Source organism: Pinus tabuliformis, chromosome 3_1, assembly GCF_031772625.1.
Source record: "Pinus tabuliformis cultivar Carrire ecotype Pingquan chromosome 3_1, CPIR1, whole genome shotgun sequence".
NCBI classification, from domain to species: Eukaryota; Viridiplantae; Streptophyta; class Pinopsida; order Pinales; family Pinaceae; genus Pinus; species Pinus tabuliformis.
In genome coordinates this window covers 430,375,856-430,395,600 of record NC_142301.1, presented here as the reverse complement: position 1 = coordinate 430,395,600, position 19,745 = coordinate 430,375,856, and the positions used below count along the sequence as shown (strand labels likewise).

The 19,745-nt window shown below is 42.1% G+C and overlaps 1 protein-coding gene across 1 annotated transcript in view; it reads right to left on the bottom strand.

Annotated features, from left to right (window-relative positions):
* Window positions 1-19,496, bottom strand: part of LOC149187599 (thiamine pyrophosphokinase 1-like) — a 156,092-nt gene extending 136,596 nt beyond the window's left edge. The window contains exons 1-2 of the mRNA XM_089411396.1: window positions 19,264-19,496; window positions 19,081-19,177 (exon numbers count right to left, since the gene is read on the bottom strand). Of these exons, the coding sequence (XP_089267522.1) occupies window positions 19,081-19,177; window positions 19,264-19,396 (230 nt within the window). The 5' untranslated portion in view covers window positions 19,397-19,496. The remainder of the gene's footprint in view (window positions 1-19,080; window positions 19,178-19,263) is intronic.
* Window positions 19,497-19,745: the final 249 nt, after the last annotated feature.

The window sequence follows — 19,745 nt, the reverse complement described above, 5'->3', positions numbered from 1 at the left end:
CTATCCAAAGAATTGAAAGAGTTTGTCCTTATCCGAATGGCGCATTTGATGATGAAACAACCAATTATGTAGATTCATCTACCAAACACATGCTTCCATTACCAATGTACAAACTACAAAATATGCAACTACCCTATGATGGGTTAGGCCAGTCCCCAAGTGGCTCTTGCTCCATAGGGAAACCATGCTCAAAATGATCACCAAGCCGTTAATGATAATGACAAAGGATGGGTACAATTTATGCATAAGAATGAAAAGAATAGGGCAAAAGCTCTAAAGAACTCTATTAACAATGCCTATGCAACTAGAGGCTCCAGCCGCAACAATGTATCGGCCACGCTTTGGATATAGCAATGGTGCACCCCTCTAGAACAACTTCTTTACAAGGAGGTGGCAAAGGGCACACTCTTTGCCTCTCCTTCTAAGCCTATCCACTGAAGATATAGGTAATGACTTATAAAGCCACTACTCTAAATTAATGGCTTTCAACAACGAAATACTATGACACTTTCAACCCTTACAAATCTTAGATGGGGTTGGAGATAATGACAAGGAGATGGAAATCATCCCCACCAATCCCCAATGAAATAATTGATGGTACTAATAAAAGATGAAGGTTCAACATGAATTGTAAAAAAACAAATTGTATCTCAAAATAGTGTGGATTACTAGAAAGTTTGGGAGGAGAATGGAGGGAGGGTGGAACACAGTTTCGACCTTTTGCAACAGCAGGTATGGCGCCGCTGAGAGGTTGGGGTTCATTACTGTGGATCGCGGGGTTCCAGGGCAAGGGGAGATCACCCAACTTGGTGATAGTTCTGGACTGGACCGTCGCGTGCTCATTATGGCAGAGCTTCCATTGGTTTTACCACGACAAGCGTCGAGGAAGCTATTCAGAGGCAGGGGTTTCGACCCAGTTGCAGACATATTATCAAAGTTTATACCCAGGACTGTTTTCTGGAACATCAAAGACGCAAAGGGTTGGGTGTTGTGCATTGTCAGAGCGTTTATGCAGCAAAGTGGACAGATAGGCGTTGTTGCCAATGTTTCTCTTAGGGGAGTGCGAGACTGGATCCCTCTATCATTTGTTGTTGCATATGATTGCAAAGACTGCAGGGTACCTTATAGGCCATCATCCTATGAATCTACGCGATGGACATGCAGTGGACAGGAGTTGCATGCAAAGCAAAAGGTCATCTCCAGCAGCAAAGGGCAAAGTTTGATGGAACGAGCAAAGACCAAACAGAGCACGGTCCCATACAACCTTGGGGTTTGGACCCAATCATCAATTGCGAAACAAACCAGCAACCCATTCTGGAGGATTTGTTTCAGGTTATTATCAAAAACATTTATGGGAAATCGATAATGGTTTGGGTTCAAAGCATGGATCAAGTGTCAGATCTGAAGCAAAAGGCCCAAAATGTCACAGGTATTTCTGCTTCATTACAAAGTTTGATTTTTTCTGGAAAGGTGTTGCGGGAAGAGATCCTTTTGAAAGACCATGGTATTCAAAGGAACTCTACCATTATCCAAAATCTTCGGCTACAAGGAGGGGCCCCAAGAGCAATCACATCAACCAAATCAGCACAGCCAGACAAGGGTCATTTTTCTTTAAAAGATGTATTAAGAGGGAAAGCTGGCAATCAGGATAAACAAAAACCCCAAATCTAACAATTCCAAGTCTGTACATAGTAGAAAAGTTGGAAAAAGATCCAGATCTGTCCATATAACTACCAGAAGTGAGTGGTCTCTTCAATATCTTACAAGAAAAAGCAATCCTTTGTCGATTTAATGGTTTCTGGCCCAAATCTAAAGATCTAAGTGAGTGGATCTACCTCAACTGGACCAGAGACTGCGACATTTATTTGTGTGCAAAAGGTTTTTTTGTGGTTCAATTTGATGCACAGAAAGATTACAATCATGTTATAAATGACGGACCATGGTTTTGGGGAAGGGCGGGTCTCTTCGTAACCCCATGGCTCCTTGGTTTTGATGCAAACTCAATGGTGGTTTCAAAAATGTCAGTTTGGGTAAGGCTACATAATCTCCCACTGCCTTTTTGGCACCATCTGATCCTAGAAGGCATCGGGAACTCTCTGGGAAGATTCCTAGAGTTGGATAGAGAAAGAATGGAAAACACGGGTTGGACTACTGCAAATCAATTCCAAACACCAAAACTCCAGAGGTCGGAGTTGGTGATGGGACTTGCTTTCATATTGCTTGTATCCTCCTACACTACGGGCGTATGGGTGACGCCTCCAAAGATTTGAACACGGGTGGGACTACTGCAAATCGATTCCAAACACCAAAACTCCAGAGGCCGGAGTTGGTGATGGGACTTGTTTTCATATTGCTTGTATCCTCCTACACTATGGGCGTATGGGTGACGCCTCCAGAGATTTGAACACGGGTGGGACTACTGCAAATCGATTCCAAACACCAAAACTCCAGAGGCTGGAGTTGGTGATGGGACTTGCTTTCATATTTCTTGTATCCTCCTACACTACGGGCGTATGGGTGACGCCTCCAGAGATTTGAACATGGGTGGGACTACTGCAAATCGATTCCAAACACCAAAACTCCAGAGGCCGGAGTTGGTGATGGGACTTGCTTTCATATTGCTTGTATCCTCCTACACTACGAGCGTATGGGTGACGCCTCCAGAGATTTGAACATGGGTGGGACTATTGCAAATTGATTCCAAACACCAAAACTCCAGAGGCTGGAGTTGGTGATGGGACTTGCTTTCATATTGCTTGTATCCTCCTACACTATGGGCGTATGGGTGACGCCTCCAGATATTTGAACACAGGTGGGACTACTGCAAATCGATTCCAAACACCAAAACTCCAGAGGCCAGAGTTGGTAATGGGACTTGCTTTCATATTGTTTGTATACTCCTGTTGAAGAAAGTGTAACTAGGTTCGGTCTTCATAATGATTTGATATTTGTAAATGACATAATAAAAGAAAATAAATTTATTTTGTATGCCTTGCTACATGGGTTTCATGAGCAAGAAGTATCATTAGGTCAAAGTGTTATTTTAGGTATGTTCTATGCTTAGAGCAATTTATTTCAATTTTCACAGTTAGCTCAATATCTTTTCCAGATTAGCAATCACATCAGCATTAAAGTAAACTGCAGATAGAACATAAACATAAATTGCAGAAGACAAGCCAAGACAAGAGGACACAAGATGTGGCGCTAGCCAGGGGAAAACCCCAATGTGGGGAAACCCTTGATCAATTCTTCATCTATGTTCTTCAATAGTTCAGCAGAGAGAGAGAGAGAGAGAGTATATTTACAACAGAAGTCAACACTTTGACTTTTTAGATAAGAGAATAGATCATCTCTACATAAGATCAGTTGAAGACATGTTGCTTCAACTGATTCTCCAAGGTGACTCCTTCACCTATCATTGTGCTGCATCTCGTCCATGTGCTGCACCTCACCATGCTGCACCCATCATTACTATGTTGCATCTCATCATGCTTTACCAATCATGACTGTACCCATCATTGTACTGCATCATGTACCATTGTTGTCCCAATGTGCTTGCTGCACCATGCTTGCCACCATGTGCCTGTTGTACCTTGCTTAACATATTGTTGTCCCAATGTGCTTACTGCACCATGCTTGCCATGTTGTCCCATTGTGTTTGCAGCACCGTGCTTGCTGCTGTCCCATTGTAGCATTGTTGTGCCATGTTGTTGTCCCAATGTGTTTGCAGCACCATGTACTTGCTACACCAAGTACCATTGCTGCTATCATGCTTCCCATGCATCTTGCTGCACTATCACTATGTCTATTAGTATGCATTCAAACTTCATGGGTCACCTTGCTGTCACATCTTATCATGGACTGTATTGGTTCATAGTTAAGGATCTTTGTTTTCTATGTAGGATGGAAGATGGGACAACCTTCATCATGGGCCATCAAGACAGATCTAACATCCCTCATACATAGGCAGCAACATCCATGCTTGTCCAACCTTGTTTGTTGTTGACTGTTAGTGACAGACTGGTTAGGGCACATACCTGTGGCCTTAATCTTCTCCAAGCTGCCCCAAACAAACCTTGGAAGACTGTGGCTTGCTGAAGGTGAATTCCTCCCTTACTAGGTTGTTGCCTTAGGGCATATGACAGCAAAACAGCCCACGCTATTTCTTTGTTGTGGTGGTATGGCCTGCGGCCTACCACACAACCTTGCTGTAGCATACGGCCTCCTCCAAATGTGCCCAAACAGCCAGTGTTTTACTCATCTTCTACTCAGCCTAGCAGCCTATCCTTTCGGCCCTAGTTTCAGCCTTAAGACTCACCAAACTCGGCCTCCTGTAGCAGCCCTCTTCCACGTTGTTCCTTGACTCTTTCTGTTTGCGGTTAGGGCTTGTATTTGGCCTCCTCCTTGACTGCGTCTAGGGCATAGCTTGTGGCACTTGTTGGACTGCGGCTAGGGCTTGTGGAGACCTTCTCTAGACAGCGTATAGGTTTTCCTTAGACAACCTATAGAAGGCTTCTCCTAGTAGTGTGGATAAACCCTCCTTCCAACACTCGGTCACTTGGAGCTGACCTCCAACGTCCTTCAACCCCTCGCTGGCCTATCTTCCTTGTTGCGGCTAGGGCAACCTCCTTTCCTCCAACGTCTAGGGCTTCCTCTCCTAGATTTCTCTTCCACTAAAACCCAAAGCGAGTGGAGAGAAATCAAGAGAGAAGTGTATTCTCAAATGATTCAAGGCACCTTTATTTATACTAAAACGTTGAGCACAAGTGGGGTATATTTGGTTGTTGGCCGACCTTGACGAATTGCCTATAACACAAATAAATTCATATCTCCATGAATACTTATTGCAATCGGATGATCTTTAAATTAATCCTACACCTCTCGATGAGAGGGATCCAAGAAAAATATCAGCTGCCATTAATGAGATGACCCACATGGAGTTTGGCCCTAATTGCCAATTTTAACACTCCCTCTCAACTAGGGAGAACTCCATCCGCTGATCCATATGTCCAACTGTACTATCTCTGCCATCAGTGCCCTGCACTGCTCTACTTCGCTCTACTCTGCTTTGTTGTACTCTGCTGAGCTCTGCTCAGTTCTGCTCTGCTGAACCATGAAGAAGAAGAATTGATCGAGAATGTCTCATACCATTCTCTACTGACCCGAAGTCAGTTTCATTGATCCCAGATCAATATCACAAGAGAGTGTCTCAAACCACTCATACTGATCACAGATCAATGGAGGTCATCCTAGCATAGGGAGTACGGCAGATACAACGATGCGTCCATCAATAGTACTACTATGGTCCCTAACCCCATTTCCATGCTCATTGATCAGATGAGAGGTACTTCCCATGAGTCCCAGACTGCATGGGTAGGATGCCTCGATAGGGGAACTAATCATCCTGTCCCACAGTCGCCACGGGAGAACTAATCATCCCGGCCCACAGGAGAACTAATCATCCTGTTTCACAGTTGCCACGAGAGAACTAATCATCCCGGCCCACAAGAGAACTAATCATCTTGTTCCACAGTCGCCACGGGGTATCACAAGGGAAGGTTGAACCTGTCATCCTGTACATAGCGCACCACCAGGGGAGGGTGAGTCACCCTATGGTCGTATGTTGCTCCAGTAAGTACCCCAAGCCCCCTAGAGCTCCCAGAGCTCAATGCATGCAACATGCAGGACCCTTATAAGAAGGTCTCTCAACGACTCCAAGTCGTTTGGGAAAGTCACAGATTTGACCTTTCCCCGGGGCTTTGACAAAATGTCTGCAACCTGTACATTAGTCTCAATGTGATGGAGCCTCCTCGCTCATCGACTTACCATATCCCAGATAAGGCAGTATCTGATGTCTATCTGCTAGAGCAATCATTGAATACGGGATTCATCAATAATCGAATCCCCCCCTCGGTTGTCACAGAGAATCACAGTGGTATTCATCATGTGTACAAACAACTCACTTAAGAGCTTTCGCAACCAGGCAACTTCACAAGAGATCATACTCGTAGCTATGTATTCAGTCTCGGTGGTGCTTATAGCAACCGACTTCTGCTTCATGCTCATCCATGATATAGAAGCAGAATCCAAAGAGAACCAACACTGAGAAGTGCTCTAGCGATCCTCCACACTGCCTGCCCAGTCAGCATTGGAACAATCATGCAGCTTCGTATTTCCCACAGTGTATCTCAATCCATGAGAGATTGTGCCCTAAAGATATCTCAGAAGATTCTTGGCACCAATCTAGTGAGGCTCAACCAAATATGAGCTCACCATGCTGACTGCAAAACATATATCCGGACGAAAGTTCACCAAGAACATCAATGCAAATGAGTTTATGAAACTCTGAGGCATTTCCCAAATCTGATCCGGCATCATCACCATATAACTTCTGAAAGGTAAGATCCTCGAGGTAGTCACGGGCTTGCAGTTTTACCATTCCACATTCGAAATCCAACTCCCTCTTACTTCTGCAAATGAGAGGGTCTGCACCTGTCAGAAATAGGTCGTCCTTAGAAGATGCCGGTATGAGAGGTCTATCATCCACAACCTTCGAGCAATGGTTTGGATCGGTTTCACTCCTAGTGAATCTCAGCTTCATCAGACAGCTATCCATCCTCTCATACTATGTCCAGGGTGATTTGATTAGAGCCATATAGGGCTTTCTTCCACCTGTATACATGAGATTCCCGATCATGTATCTCAAACTCCTCGGGTTGTTCCAAACCTGTGGGCCTGCTACATAAGGGGAATGGTCCCCTTGTAAGATTTTCCTTCGGTACATCTTAGACATGTACCTTCATGCTCTTCTTGAATTCAGGCATCTAAGTCACCATCTGACTCACATCGGGTAGGGCCCCATAAGTAGACATCCGGTGCTATAGATGAGATGTGTCAACTAATATGGTCCCCAATGGACCATCCTGCAACTTGATACAAATTGCCAACCCTGAACTCAAAAGCATCTTAGAAAATTTCATTTTCAAACACGTACCTTTCCATCGATGAATGCCACCCTGTAACCTTTGACTTCCATTGCCAAAATGGACACCGGGTTCTTCTTGTGATCAGGTACTTAAAAGAGATTCTGTAAATGAATCGAGTTACCCTCACTCATTTGGGAGGAAACATTCCCTTCACCCTTTCTGGGATAGGTGGCATTGGCTCCAAGTATAATCCCACGATTGTTTCCATCTCTACCAAATTAGAGAGGGCACCCTTCTATCTAATGAAGTGCCTTGAAGCACTATAATCGATAAGCCAGATTCCCAAAGAATCTGAAGGAGAGGGCCAATACAAAATAGCGCTTCTTTATCTTATCATAAACAACATTTGATTCTCCATACCTGGGGTTCCTTGCTTTCTCTGAAGAGTCGGTCGTTTCTTTGATGACCTGCATTACCTGTCATTCCTCTAACCATTGAAGATGTCCCTGGAATGATTGTTATCATCATCAAGTGATGTGTCCCTGCCATTTGGACACTCCTTCGCATAATGGCTGAACTAGTTATTTGCCTTTCCTTCCACCCTGAGATCCGGTCTTCCCAATGAAGTGATCTTTAGGTAGGCCATGGTTCCCTGCGCCATTCTGATAATATTCTCTGCTTCGATTTCACCCTCGGTGAATTTGAAGAGGGATGAGGAACCCATTGATCCTTTTGTCCTTTCCCAACTGTCTTCCGCGATTGCTCTTTCACTCTTGCTTGGGCATTGTCTTCACCTCAACTCCGATACCATGTTATTTTAGGTATGTTCTATGCTTAGAGCAATTTATTTCAATTTTCGCAGTTAGCTCAATACCTTTTCCAGATTAGCAATCACATCAGCATTAAAGTAAACTGCAGATAGAACATAAACATAAATTGCAGAAGACAAGCCAAGACAAGAGGACACAAGATGTGGCACTAGCCAGGGACAAACCCCAATGTGGGGAAACCCTTGATCAATTCTTCATCTATGTTCTTCAATAGTTCAGCAGAGAGAGAGAGAGAGATAGTACATTTACAACAAAAGTCAACACTTTGACTTTCTAAATAAGAGAATAGATCATCTCTACATGAGATCAGTTGAAGACATGTTGCTTCAACTGATTCTCCAAGGTGACTCCTTCACCTATCATTGTGCTGCATCTCGTCCATGTGCTGCACCTCACCGTGCTGCACCATGCTGCACCCATCATTACTATGCTACATCTCATCATGCTTTACCAATCATGACTGTACCCATCATTGTACTGCATCATGTACCATTGTTGTCCCAATGTGCTTGTTGCACCATGCTTGCCACCATGTCCCTGTTGTACCTTGCTTGATATATTGTTGTCCCAATGTGGTTACTACACCATGCTTGCCATGTTGTCCCATTGTGTTTGCAGCACCGTGCTTGCTGCTGTCCCATTGTACCATTGTTGTGCCATGCTGTTGTCCCAATGTGTTTGCAGCACCATGTACTTGCTACACCAAGTACCATTGCCACTATCATGCTTCCCATGCATCTTGCTGCACTATCACTATGTCTATTAGTATGCATTCAAACTTCATGGGTCACCTTGTTGTCACATCTTATCATGGACTGTATTAGTTCATAGTTAAGGATCTACGTTTTCTATGTAGGATGGAAGATGGGACAGCCTTCATCATGGGTCGTCAAGACAGATCTAACATCCCTCATACATAGGCAGCAACATCCATGCTTGTCCAACCTTGTTTGTTGTTGACTGTTAGTGACAGACTGGTTAGGGCACATACCTGTGGCCTTAATCTCCTCCAAGCTGCCCCAAACAAACCTTAGAAGACTGTGGCTTGCTGAAGATGAATTCCTCCCTTACTAAGTTGCTGCCTTAGGGCATATGACAGCAAAACAACCCACACTATTTCTTTGCTGTGGTGGTATGGCCTGCGGCCTACCACACAGCCTTACTATAGCATAAGGCCTCCTCCAAATGTGCCCAAACAGCCAGCGTTTTACTCATCTTCTCCTCAACCTAGCAGCCTATCCTTTCGGCCCTAGTTTTAGCCTTAAGACTCACCAAACTCGACCTCCTGTTGCAGCCCTCTTCCACGTTGTTCCTTGACTCTTTCTATTTGTGGTTAGGGCTTGTATTTGGCCTCCTCCTTGACTGCGTCTAGGGCATAGCTTGTGGCACTTGTTGGACTGCGGCTAGGGCTTGTGGAGACCTTCTCTAGACAGCATATAGGTTTTCCTTAGACAACCTATGGAAGGCTTCTCCTAGTGGTGTGGATAAACCCTCCTTCTAGCACTCGGTCACTTGGAGCTGACCTCCAACGTCCGTCAACCCCTCGCTGGCCTATCTTCCTTGCTGCGACCATAGTTTTAAAAACCGGCGGAAAAAACCGGTAACCGACCTAACCGGCCAGTTGGAGGCCTGGCCGGTCCGAACCGGCCCTTCTAACCCGGTTTCCTCCCTCACTCGCCCAAAATACAGCCCTAACCGGTAAAAACCGGCCGGTTTAGGGCAGAACCGGCCGGTTTATAGCTAACCGGCCGGTTTATGGACAGGCCGCCGGTAAAAGGAAAAAGCGCTGCGGTTTTGGCTGTTAGTGGTGGTTTAGGGGTTTTGGGGGGCAGGGAAAGGTGTTTTCCCTCCAAAAACACCCTCACACTTGCTATAAGACACCCCTCTCACTCTCATTTGTCTCACACAACTGATTTGGAGTGTTTGTGAGTGTTTGTGAGTTTGTTTGTGAGCTTGGAGAGTGTGGAGTTTTTGCTGAAGTAGTCATCTTGGAGTTGGAGTTGGAGCTATTTTGGAGATAGTGTGTAGTTGTCAGTGGAGTTGCCATCTTCAAGAGGAGGCTAAGGGAGCTAGTTTGCATTTCCAGGTAAGGATTTGCACTTGATAATTCCTCATTTGAGTCTGCTGTCCATGAATTTTTTTTGTGTTATAAACTTCTCACTTCTATGATCTACCATCCAGGGAGTCATCATGCCTCCAAAAGCCGAAGATACTGCATGGGCTCATTGTGATATGATTGATGGCAAAATGATCTGCAAATATTGTCAAAAATCCATTCAAGGAGGGGTATTAACAGGTTCAAGCAACACTTGGCTGGGATAGGAGGCCATGTAAAGCCATGTGGAGCACCAAATGAAATAATAGGGCATATTAGGGCAGAATACCTTCAGAAGTTTGAGACTCAAGTCACTGAACCAATAGAGAAGTTTGTGGCTACACAGTTTGGGAGTCGAGACTCAACCAACTGAGTTTGATCATGATGACTGAGACTCATGAGAAGTTTCAACTTCAAGTGATAATGTTGATCACTATTATAGTATTGCTATTATCATATATGTAGAGTCTAAAGTCTAGACTGAAGTCTTGTAGTAGGCCACTGGCCCCATAGTTTGTAGGCTTTATTTTTGCACTCTAGTGGCCATTTAGAGCCTCATTGCTTATGTATTTTGTCGATGATATGTATTGCACTCGGTGCCATTTTGATATATTCACCTTTAAGGCTTTACATGGTATATCAATGAGCAATCTTTCCATATTTTGTCTCTATTGGCTTGGAATCATGGTTTTAAATCTTAAAAATAGTTTTTTTAATTAAAAAATAATTATTTAATGTATTTTTCTAAAACCGGTTCGTTTAGACCAAACCAATCCCGGTTAGACCGGTTCCGGTCGGTAAACCAGTTCATTAGGTGGACTGGTCCGGTCACCGGTTCCGGTTTTAAAAACACTGGCTGCGACTAGGGCAACCTCCTTTCCTCCAACGTCTAGGGCTTCCTCTCCTAGATTTCTCTTCCACTAAAACCCAAAGCGAGTGGAGAGAAATCAAGAGAGAAGTGTGTTCTCAAATGATTCAAGGCACCTTTATTTATACTAAAACGTTGAGCACAAGTGGGGTATATTTGGTTGCTGGCCGACCTTGACGAATTGCCCATAACACAAATAAATTCATATCTCCATGAATACTTATCGGAATCGGATGATCTTTAGATCAATCCTACACCTCTTGATGAGAGGGATCCAAGAAAAATATCAGCTGCCATTAATGAGATGACCCACATGGAGTTTGGCCCTAGTTGCCAATTTTAACACAAAGACTTCTTCTTGATGTCTTTAGGATTTATTAATATGTCAAAGAGTCAAGTCATGTATGAAGGAGCTCCTCATGAGCCTATGTAAAATATATTCAAGCCTAGAGCAGCCCTCCAAGACCAAGATCAATCCTCCAAAAGCAAGCACAACAAAGTCTACAAGCAAAACGACAAGGAGATCACCATGTCGGCTTCAAAATTGAATTAAATGTATAAAAGACAGTCATGTCGACTCAAGGAAATAGACACAACGTTTCACTTGACAAGTCGGCTTATTTTTTAGGACAAACCACTATAAATATGTGGCTAGGGTATCCGCAAAACACAAGTACAGAACTCACATTCTCCTCTGAAATTTCGGATGGGTATGAGGTGCAGGAAGAAGATCTCGGTTGGGTACAGGATCTCGAAAAGCCTCATCAACCTCAGTGATGATCACAGTGAAGAAAGATGATAGTCCTCTCCTCCTCGGTGGTGTACATCTCAGCGAAAGGAAGCACAGTCATTATCTTTCGGTGGTGAAGAAGATCTCTGAAATCCTACAGGAGCACTAATAGTCTCGGCATGATTAAAAGTCTCAGAGGATATCACAGTAAAGGGTTCAGATCTGTCTCTAGTAACCTCCGCATACTCTCTAAGCACTGCTATAGTCTCGACATACTAATAATGAAGAGAATCTAAGTGGTATCTCTGTAGCAGTCTCGGCATAATGAGAAGAAGCCTTAATGACAGTGACAAGGGTTACAGTTTCGACATAATGAGAAGCAGTGACAAGGATTACAGTCTCGGCATAAAGAGAAAAAGTGATAAGGATCATCACAGTCTTAGAATACACTCTTGGCATGCTCACAGTCAATGTGATGATGATCTCAGCAAGAGTACAGTGATGATCTAAGTACAGATGGAGATATGGTGAAACAGTCATCATGGTGATTGTCATAATGAAGCTCTTGGTGCATTGATAAAAGCATAGAATCAAGGTCACAATGAAGACCTCATTGACATCGTGAAGAAGCAGTAATGAAGATCTCAGTGATGCAGTAGTGATGGCCTCAATGGTGCAACAATGAGGATGATCTCAATAGTGACAGAGAAGAGGATTGGTATCTTGGTCTTGGAGTGGCATAGCAGGTCAAGGGTCATGGTCTTGGTATTCTTCAATTGGAATCTCTATAAGAATAATTTTTTGCGCGGGTTTTCCTCTCCAAGAGGGAGAGGTTTTGGCCCTGGTAGAAAGCCAAATATCTTGTGTTCTTGTCTCTTTGTTTTTGGTAGCAGTTTGATGAAGTAAACACACACACTAATAATGAAAAGAAGATCAAGCTAAGATAAATTGTAAAAACATTTCACAAATTGTTATCATGCTAAGAAGAATCTCTTTAATTATGTTTATCCTAGATTCTTCAACATGGTATCAGAGCGAGGGTTCAGAAGTCAGAGGAAGGGCAAAAAAGAGACATTCTCGGATCAAGTTTCAAGCAAAGCATCAAGGCAAGTTGTAGGAATCAAGATCTACATTCAAAAATCAAGACCTAGATCAAAGAAGCAGCCTACAACAACAGTCTACAACAGCAAGGGTTTTGGAGAACAACAGTCAAAAGATGAAGCGTTCAAATCTCAGGATACATGGCAACAGCTTTGGTGACTCCCACAGTTTCGATCTACAACATACCAGTGATAGTCACTATCTCAGATTGAATCATTTTCTATAAAGAACACAGTCCTGAAATCTCGGATTCTCAGAACTTAATGATACATATTTGAGGGCATATATAGGAGTTTGAATAGACAGTACTCGATATAGAAGCTATACTAACTGATGGGTCTCTATATATCATGGCAAGCAACCTCAATTCGATGTTGCATACTACAAGGTTCCTTATGTAGCCCAATTATATCAACAGTTTGTTGGATATATAAATCAAGATAGCTCGAAGGCAAAGAAGGCAATCTTCCTATCAAGGATCTCATCCGGAGGAAGCATCAATACATCTGCCCCAACTACTACCAACATGATCAAGGTGAAGATTTCATCTTCACAATCAAGTAAGTATATTTTCATTCTATAATCAAGTTTGGTTCTATGACTTCATGATTGCAAGAAGATCTATAGGTTGGATGGGTCATCAAAGGTTCTTGCATGGAATAAGAAGGATTGTCATAATCCTTATGGAGAAGAGAAGTTAGCCAACATATCAAGGTCTCCTTTGAATTCATAAGAACTCTTCGGGTTCTCTCTTTCCTATGTAGCAAGAAAGGAGACATAAAAGGGATGCATGAAATGCTAGAAGATATACTCTCTGAAATGCAGTAAAGAAGGTATCAAAGAATAAAGAAATATCTTCATGAGATCTCAATTGGGAGATCTGAGAAAGATGATAAGAAGATAATCATCTACGTTCTTAATAAGCAAGATGGCAAGTGTCCTTGGGACATGGAAGTTTCCTCATGCAACAACTTGTGGTATCTATGCAAGATGGAAGAAGGACAAGTTATGGACAAAAGTGTTGAAGGTTAAAAGGACTTAAACATGTGCAGAAAGGCAATGGAAGTTTTCAAGACAGAATAGTATAGCTAAGATTCAATGCTATGGAAAGAAGCTCATATCGTCGGAAGGATGGAGGAAGATGAAGAAAAAGGCCAAGGAAAGAGGGAGTAGCAGACCTCTACTATGAGTGAGATGGTGTCCCTCACAAAAGGGTCCTATCACAAGCTCCAAATCTTCTGCAGATATGATCATGATGATAAGATGCATCGTGGCATCATGGAAACAAGAGCTCGTAATATCACCATGGGAATCATGAAGGACAAAATCCATGGCAGTCAAACATGAAGGACATAGCTCTTGGGAATCTCATTGGATATCAAAGGAAAGGACAAGAAGTCAAAAGGGAAAACATTTGCCAAATGGAGACATGCAAGATCCTCAAGATTCTCTAATAGAAACCTCAGCAGAGGATCCACTAATCTGGGAAGGCAGCAAGTGTTTCATCAAGAAATCCAACTTATGGAATTCATGAGATGAAGGTCTAATGACATGAGAAATGAAGCATATCAAGGGATTGAAGATATTTTCAATCAAGGAAGCTGCTGGAAGGAGCCTAGATGACCTAAAGGTAAAATGAGGTATGTATGCTTGTGTTTAATATTGTAATGTCATGTCATATGGTTGCAGGTAACATGGATCAAGCATGATCAAGAGAAAAATGATCTCCTCCTCTGAAAGGATGCAGGAAGGCTTAAGTCACACTAGATGAAATCAACATAATATGTCCTCATATGAAGTATGAGGTGGTTGACTACAATTAAGAAAATTTGATTGAAAGCTCCTGGGAATGGAAGGTGTGAGGATGGAAGAGATTGTGAAATATGCAACCATGATGAAGGCAATCAACATCCAAAGGATCAGGAAGATTTGACTAGGAAATCTCCCGGAAAGATATGAAGACTCTAATGGAAGTCTGAAAAGATGAAGACCCTTGACAACAGATATCTTTGGGAGATGTGTCAACATGTATGCAGGGTGTTGATACCTACAAGAAGATGTCACTGGAAAAGGCCATCACCAAAAAGGTAATATGTGATTTGTTTTTGGTTTCTGACCTCTTGGAGAAAGTCTGGGTATGTGTGCAGGGCCAAGGTAAGGAGAGTTGTGAAGGATGTCACAACTATGTACCTTGTGATCTAGAGCAATCACCGTTGAAGGAAAAGTGAAGATAGATGGCCCTATGAAGGAAGCCCCAAATGTAAAGCCAAGGAGGATACTTTCCGGGAAAGAAGGAATGACATGATGGAGGAAAGTGATGGATGGCTGAACCCTATATATGAAGAAATTGATGGCATCGAGATCTTGGATGATTAGTCAACTAGAAGACCCTATAAAGTACTGATGATAGAGTCCCTGTTTAAGAGGGAGCTCTGGAAGGTTCCTATGAGTAAAGGAACATGAGTAAGTTTCTGAGTAAAGAGAAACTTGGAACTCATCCCTGGTTAAGAGGGAGAGTTAGACACGACATTCTTGTCTTCAGTTTGGAAGAAAGAATGGAGGCTTGTGTAATCATCTAGCATCTGAAACTCTTTGAGGATGTGGTAGGGCATCCAAGACAAGAGTGGGCAAGAAGACCGATATTCTTGAGGGCTGGGAACCCAAGATGAGAATAGTCCTAGTAGGGCATACTCAGAGAACACCCGGGTGGGTATGACCCTAAGAGAGACAATGATGATGCGTGTCTATCAGTCATTGGTCTCGCCAACATTGTGTGCTCTGATCTAAGTGATAGATAGGGTTGTTAGTCAAGGCCTTACTATATGAAAACAATGTTGGTTGAAATGATAATATAACAAATGGACTGCAAATTCGATTCTTCTTATGAGAAATTCTTCAGATTGAGAATGACCAAGTACCATTATGAATACCTCCCTAGTTAAGAGGGAGTGTTGAAGAAAGTGTAACTAGGTTCGGTCTTCATAATGATTTGATCTTTGTAAATGATGTAATAAAAGAAAATAAATTTATTTTGTATGCCTTGCTACATGGGTTTCATGAGCAAGAAGTGTCATTAGGTCAAAGACTTCTTCTTGATGTCTTTAGGATTTATTAATATGTCAAAGAGTCAAGTCATGTATGAAGGAGCTCCTCATGAGCCTATGTAAAATATATTCAAGCCTAGAGCAGCCCTCCAAGACCAAGATCAATCCTCCAAAAGCAAGCACAACGAAGTCTGCAAGCAAAACGACAAGGAGATCACCATGTTGGCTTCAAAATTGAATTAAATGTATAAAAGACAGTCATGTCGGCTCAAGGAAATAGACACAACGTTTCACTTGACAAGTCGGCTTATTTTTTAGGACAAACCACTATAATATGTAGCTAGGGTATCCACAAAACACAAGTACAAAACTCGCATTCTCCTCTGAAATTTTGGATGGGTATGAGGTTGTGGAAGAAGATCTCAGTTGGGTACAGGATCTCGGAAAGCCTCATCAACCTCAGTGATGATCACAGTGAAGAAAGATGATAGTCCTCTCCTCCTTAGTGGTGTACATTTCAGCAACAGGAAGCATAGTCATTATCTTTCGGTGGTGAAGATCTCCAGAATCCTACAGGAGCACTAATAGTCTCGGCATGATTAAAAGTCTCGGAGGATATCACAGTAAAGGGTTTGGATCTGTCTCTAGTAACCTCCGCATATTCTCTAAGCACTGCTATAGTCTCGACATACTAATAATGAAGAGAATCTAAGTGGTATCTCTGTAGCAGTCTCGGCATAATGAGAAGAAGCCTTAATGACAGTGACAAGGGTTACAATTTCAACATAATGAGAAGCAGTGACAAGGATTACAGTCTCGGCATAAAGAGAAAAAGTGATAAGGATCATCACAGTCTCGGAATACACTCTCGGCATGGTCACAGTCAATGTGATGATGATCTCAGCAAGAGTACAGTGATGATCTAAGTACAGATGGAGATATGGTGAAACAATCATCATGGTGATTGTCATAATGAAGCTCTCGGTGCATTGATAAAAGCATAGAATCAAGGTCACAGTGAAGACCTCAATGAAGACAAGAGACCTCGTTGACATGGTGAAGAAGCAGTAATGAAGATCTCAGTGATGCAGTAGTGATGGCCTCAATGGTGCAGCAATGAGGATGATCTCAGCAGTGACAGAGAAGAGGATTGGTATCTTGGTCTTGGAGTGGCATAGCAGGTCAAGGGTCATGGTCTTGGTATTCATCAATTGGAATCTCTATAAGAAGAATTTTGTGTGGGTTTTCCTCTCCAAGAGGGAGAGGTTTTGGCCTTGGCAAAAAGCCAAATATCTTGTGTTCTTGTCTCTTTGTTTTTGGTAGCAGTTTGATGAAGTAAACACACACACTAATAATGAAAAGAAGATCAAGCTAAGATAAATTGTAAAAACACTTCACAAATTGTTATCATGCTAAGAAGAATCTCTTTAATTATGTTTGCCCTAGATTCTTCAACACCTCCTACACTACAGGCATATGGGTGACGCCTCCAGAGATTTGAAAAAGGGATCTTCACTTTTGCACGCATTTGTGTGGAGAAGGACTTAAGCAAAGATCTTCTGGAATGTATTCATCTGACACAAAGATTTTAAGTGGACACGGTGTTTAGATTTTGAAAACATTGCCTTTAGATGCCGGGTTTGCCACCAAACAAGGCACTTGCCAAATACATGCAATCAAGCAAAGAAAAAAACAAAGAAGAGATCGTAAAATCCAAAAGGATGGCAATTTTAAGAACTCCCATCGTCAAATGAAGAGGATGAAGGAAAGGATGAAACCCAGCAACAACCGGAGACAGAAAAACAACAAGACTCCCAAGAGGAGGGAAAAGAAAAGGTGGAAGAACATAACAAACAAGCAGAGAATTCAAATAGCTCAACAGCGGCTCCGAACACTGAAATCCCATTAGATGAAAAAACAACAATCAAGGCACAAGTGGAGTAAAGCGATCTCACGTATCTAAAAGTTCTGACTCAGATAAAGAAGCTCCAAACATCTCCAGAAATAATGAATTGGCAATTGTCTCTACTCCTCCATCCATTGGGGTCTGGCAAAAAGTCCAAAAGAAAAAAAGGAAAAAAAGAAAAGTCAAGTTTATCTGGCAATCTGTAATTTTATTTTTTTATTTTTTCTTGGTAGTTTTGCTACTACATGTGGTTTCACACACGGGTCCCCCGGGATGCTTAATGCTTTATGCATCTACACAATGTAACTTTTCATTTTTATTAATAGAAAGATACGTTTTTTTCTTGGAAAAAAAAAAATCTCAAAATAGTGTGTCAAAAGCAGAAAACTAACATTACAGGAAAAAGGTGCCAACCTATTGTTCCTAGGACAGGCAGCAAAGATTTAACCAATGAGTAATTAACCTAGATCATCATCGGGAGTAAGGTGTTAAAACTATTATAACCCTCAAAAATTAAACATGGAAAATCAAGCTTTTGATGTGAAATCACCAATCCTTTTTAATGTATAAGAAAACTTTCAACCAAGAGTCTCACATGCTACGTAGGTCACCCTTTGGCTAAGCAGCGATGACTTGGAGGGTACCTATTCCACCAGATTTGTGTGTGCCTTGTATCAGGTCCCACCTGCACATGTTGGCTTGCTTATGCAGACAGACGTTCCACAAGGAGCAAGCATGTCACCTGGCGAAATAAAACCCTTAAGGGAAATATTAACACCCCCAATTTACTGACCAGGCAAATCCCATTGACGACCATCTCTCTACTATAAATTTCAGAAAACATTTCCGATGGGTCAAAAAAGCACTTCCGCTACCATAAATGTTTTCAAACCTAGGAAACCATCCAAGAACTATTGCCGAACTCGAAAATAGCTTGGTGGTTTCCAGAGATTCTAGAAACGGCCTGAGCTGTTTCTCTACAGTTCCAAGAAAAGGCCAAAATCCGCCGGCTATTGCCAGTGAATTTCCTCGGTCTTTATACATTAAAAAATATGCCTGATCGAACGCTAAAAGGTTCCAATAACCCTAGCCCATCAAAAAAATGAGCTTCCAATTCAAAAAAACAGGGGAAAGATTTCCCATTTCACAATATAAAGCAGCAGACCAGCAAACAAAAGAGCATTCAACAAGGATTTTTAGCCAAGCTCTCAAATCGATAATGATCCAGATCTTATTGACCAGTTGAGTAGCCATTGAGTTCACGATTGAGGCATGATGTTTGCAATCTGGCATTTTGACATTTATGATTGTTTCCTGACATAAACGAAATCAAATATCGAATTCAAATTTTATTGTATACGCATTGAAATTCAAGTTACAAATTGGTTTTTGTCTGCATAAATTGTCATTTTGTTATAAGGATGATGTATTCAACAGAAATGACCTCGAGACCAAACCCGTCATACGATATCAAAGTATAACACGGAGAAGCAGTTCTTGGGGTCTGAGGATCGATTCCCAATGACTAATAGAAGGCAATTCACCATTCAAAAAATTATATATATTCAGGAGACACATACCTTCGACGAACAAGAAGAGGATCTTCCTCGGGGAAGAAGTTCGGAACTTCATCGTAGAGGCGATTAGCCCCTCCGTCAGCACACAACCGTAACTGCGCTGCATCACAACATCACAGTCAAAACACCGAATAATTCCCATATTTCTTTTGTCTGTCAAATAACAGATTTATCCTTACTACGCACCTCGATCCCAGAGAACTGCAGTGAAGCGAGGGACGTCGTAATTGAGGATAATCAGTGCATATGACCGTCGCCTGCTACCGCCACTGGGCGTCGAGAGAAGGAAGTCGGCGCTGTTGTGCTCCATTACTTCCATTTTTTTCTACTCCTCTCAGCAATCCTGATAGATGTTCCACACGATGTTCCACCCACACGCCTCTATGGCGAGAGCGGCTGAATCTAAAAGTGCGGTATTAATTTTAGTATTGACCTGCTCTTAAACTTTACATGTCCGTGTCCATGTCACTGTCATGATCAGGTGTTCGTAAAAATACAAACGAAAATATATATCCCGGAAGGAAAAATAAAAATATATATATATATATTCCCAAAATTTAAAAAATTGCAAATTATAATTATATTATTTTCATAAAATTCTTAATTTAAAAAGTTTCTATTTGTTTTTAAAACGATATCTTCTATTAAAAATTTTAAAAATAAATAAA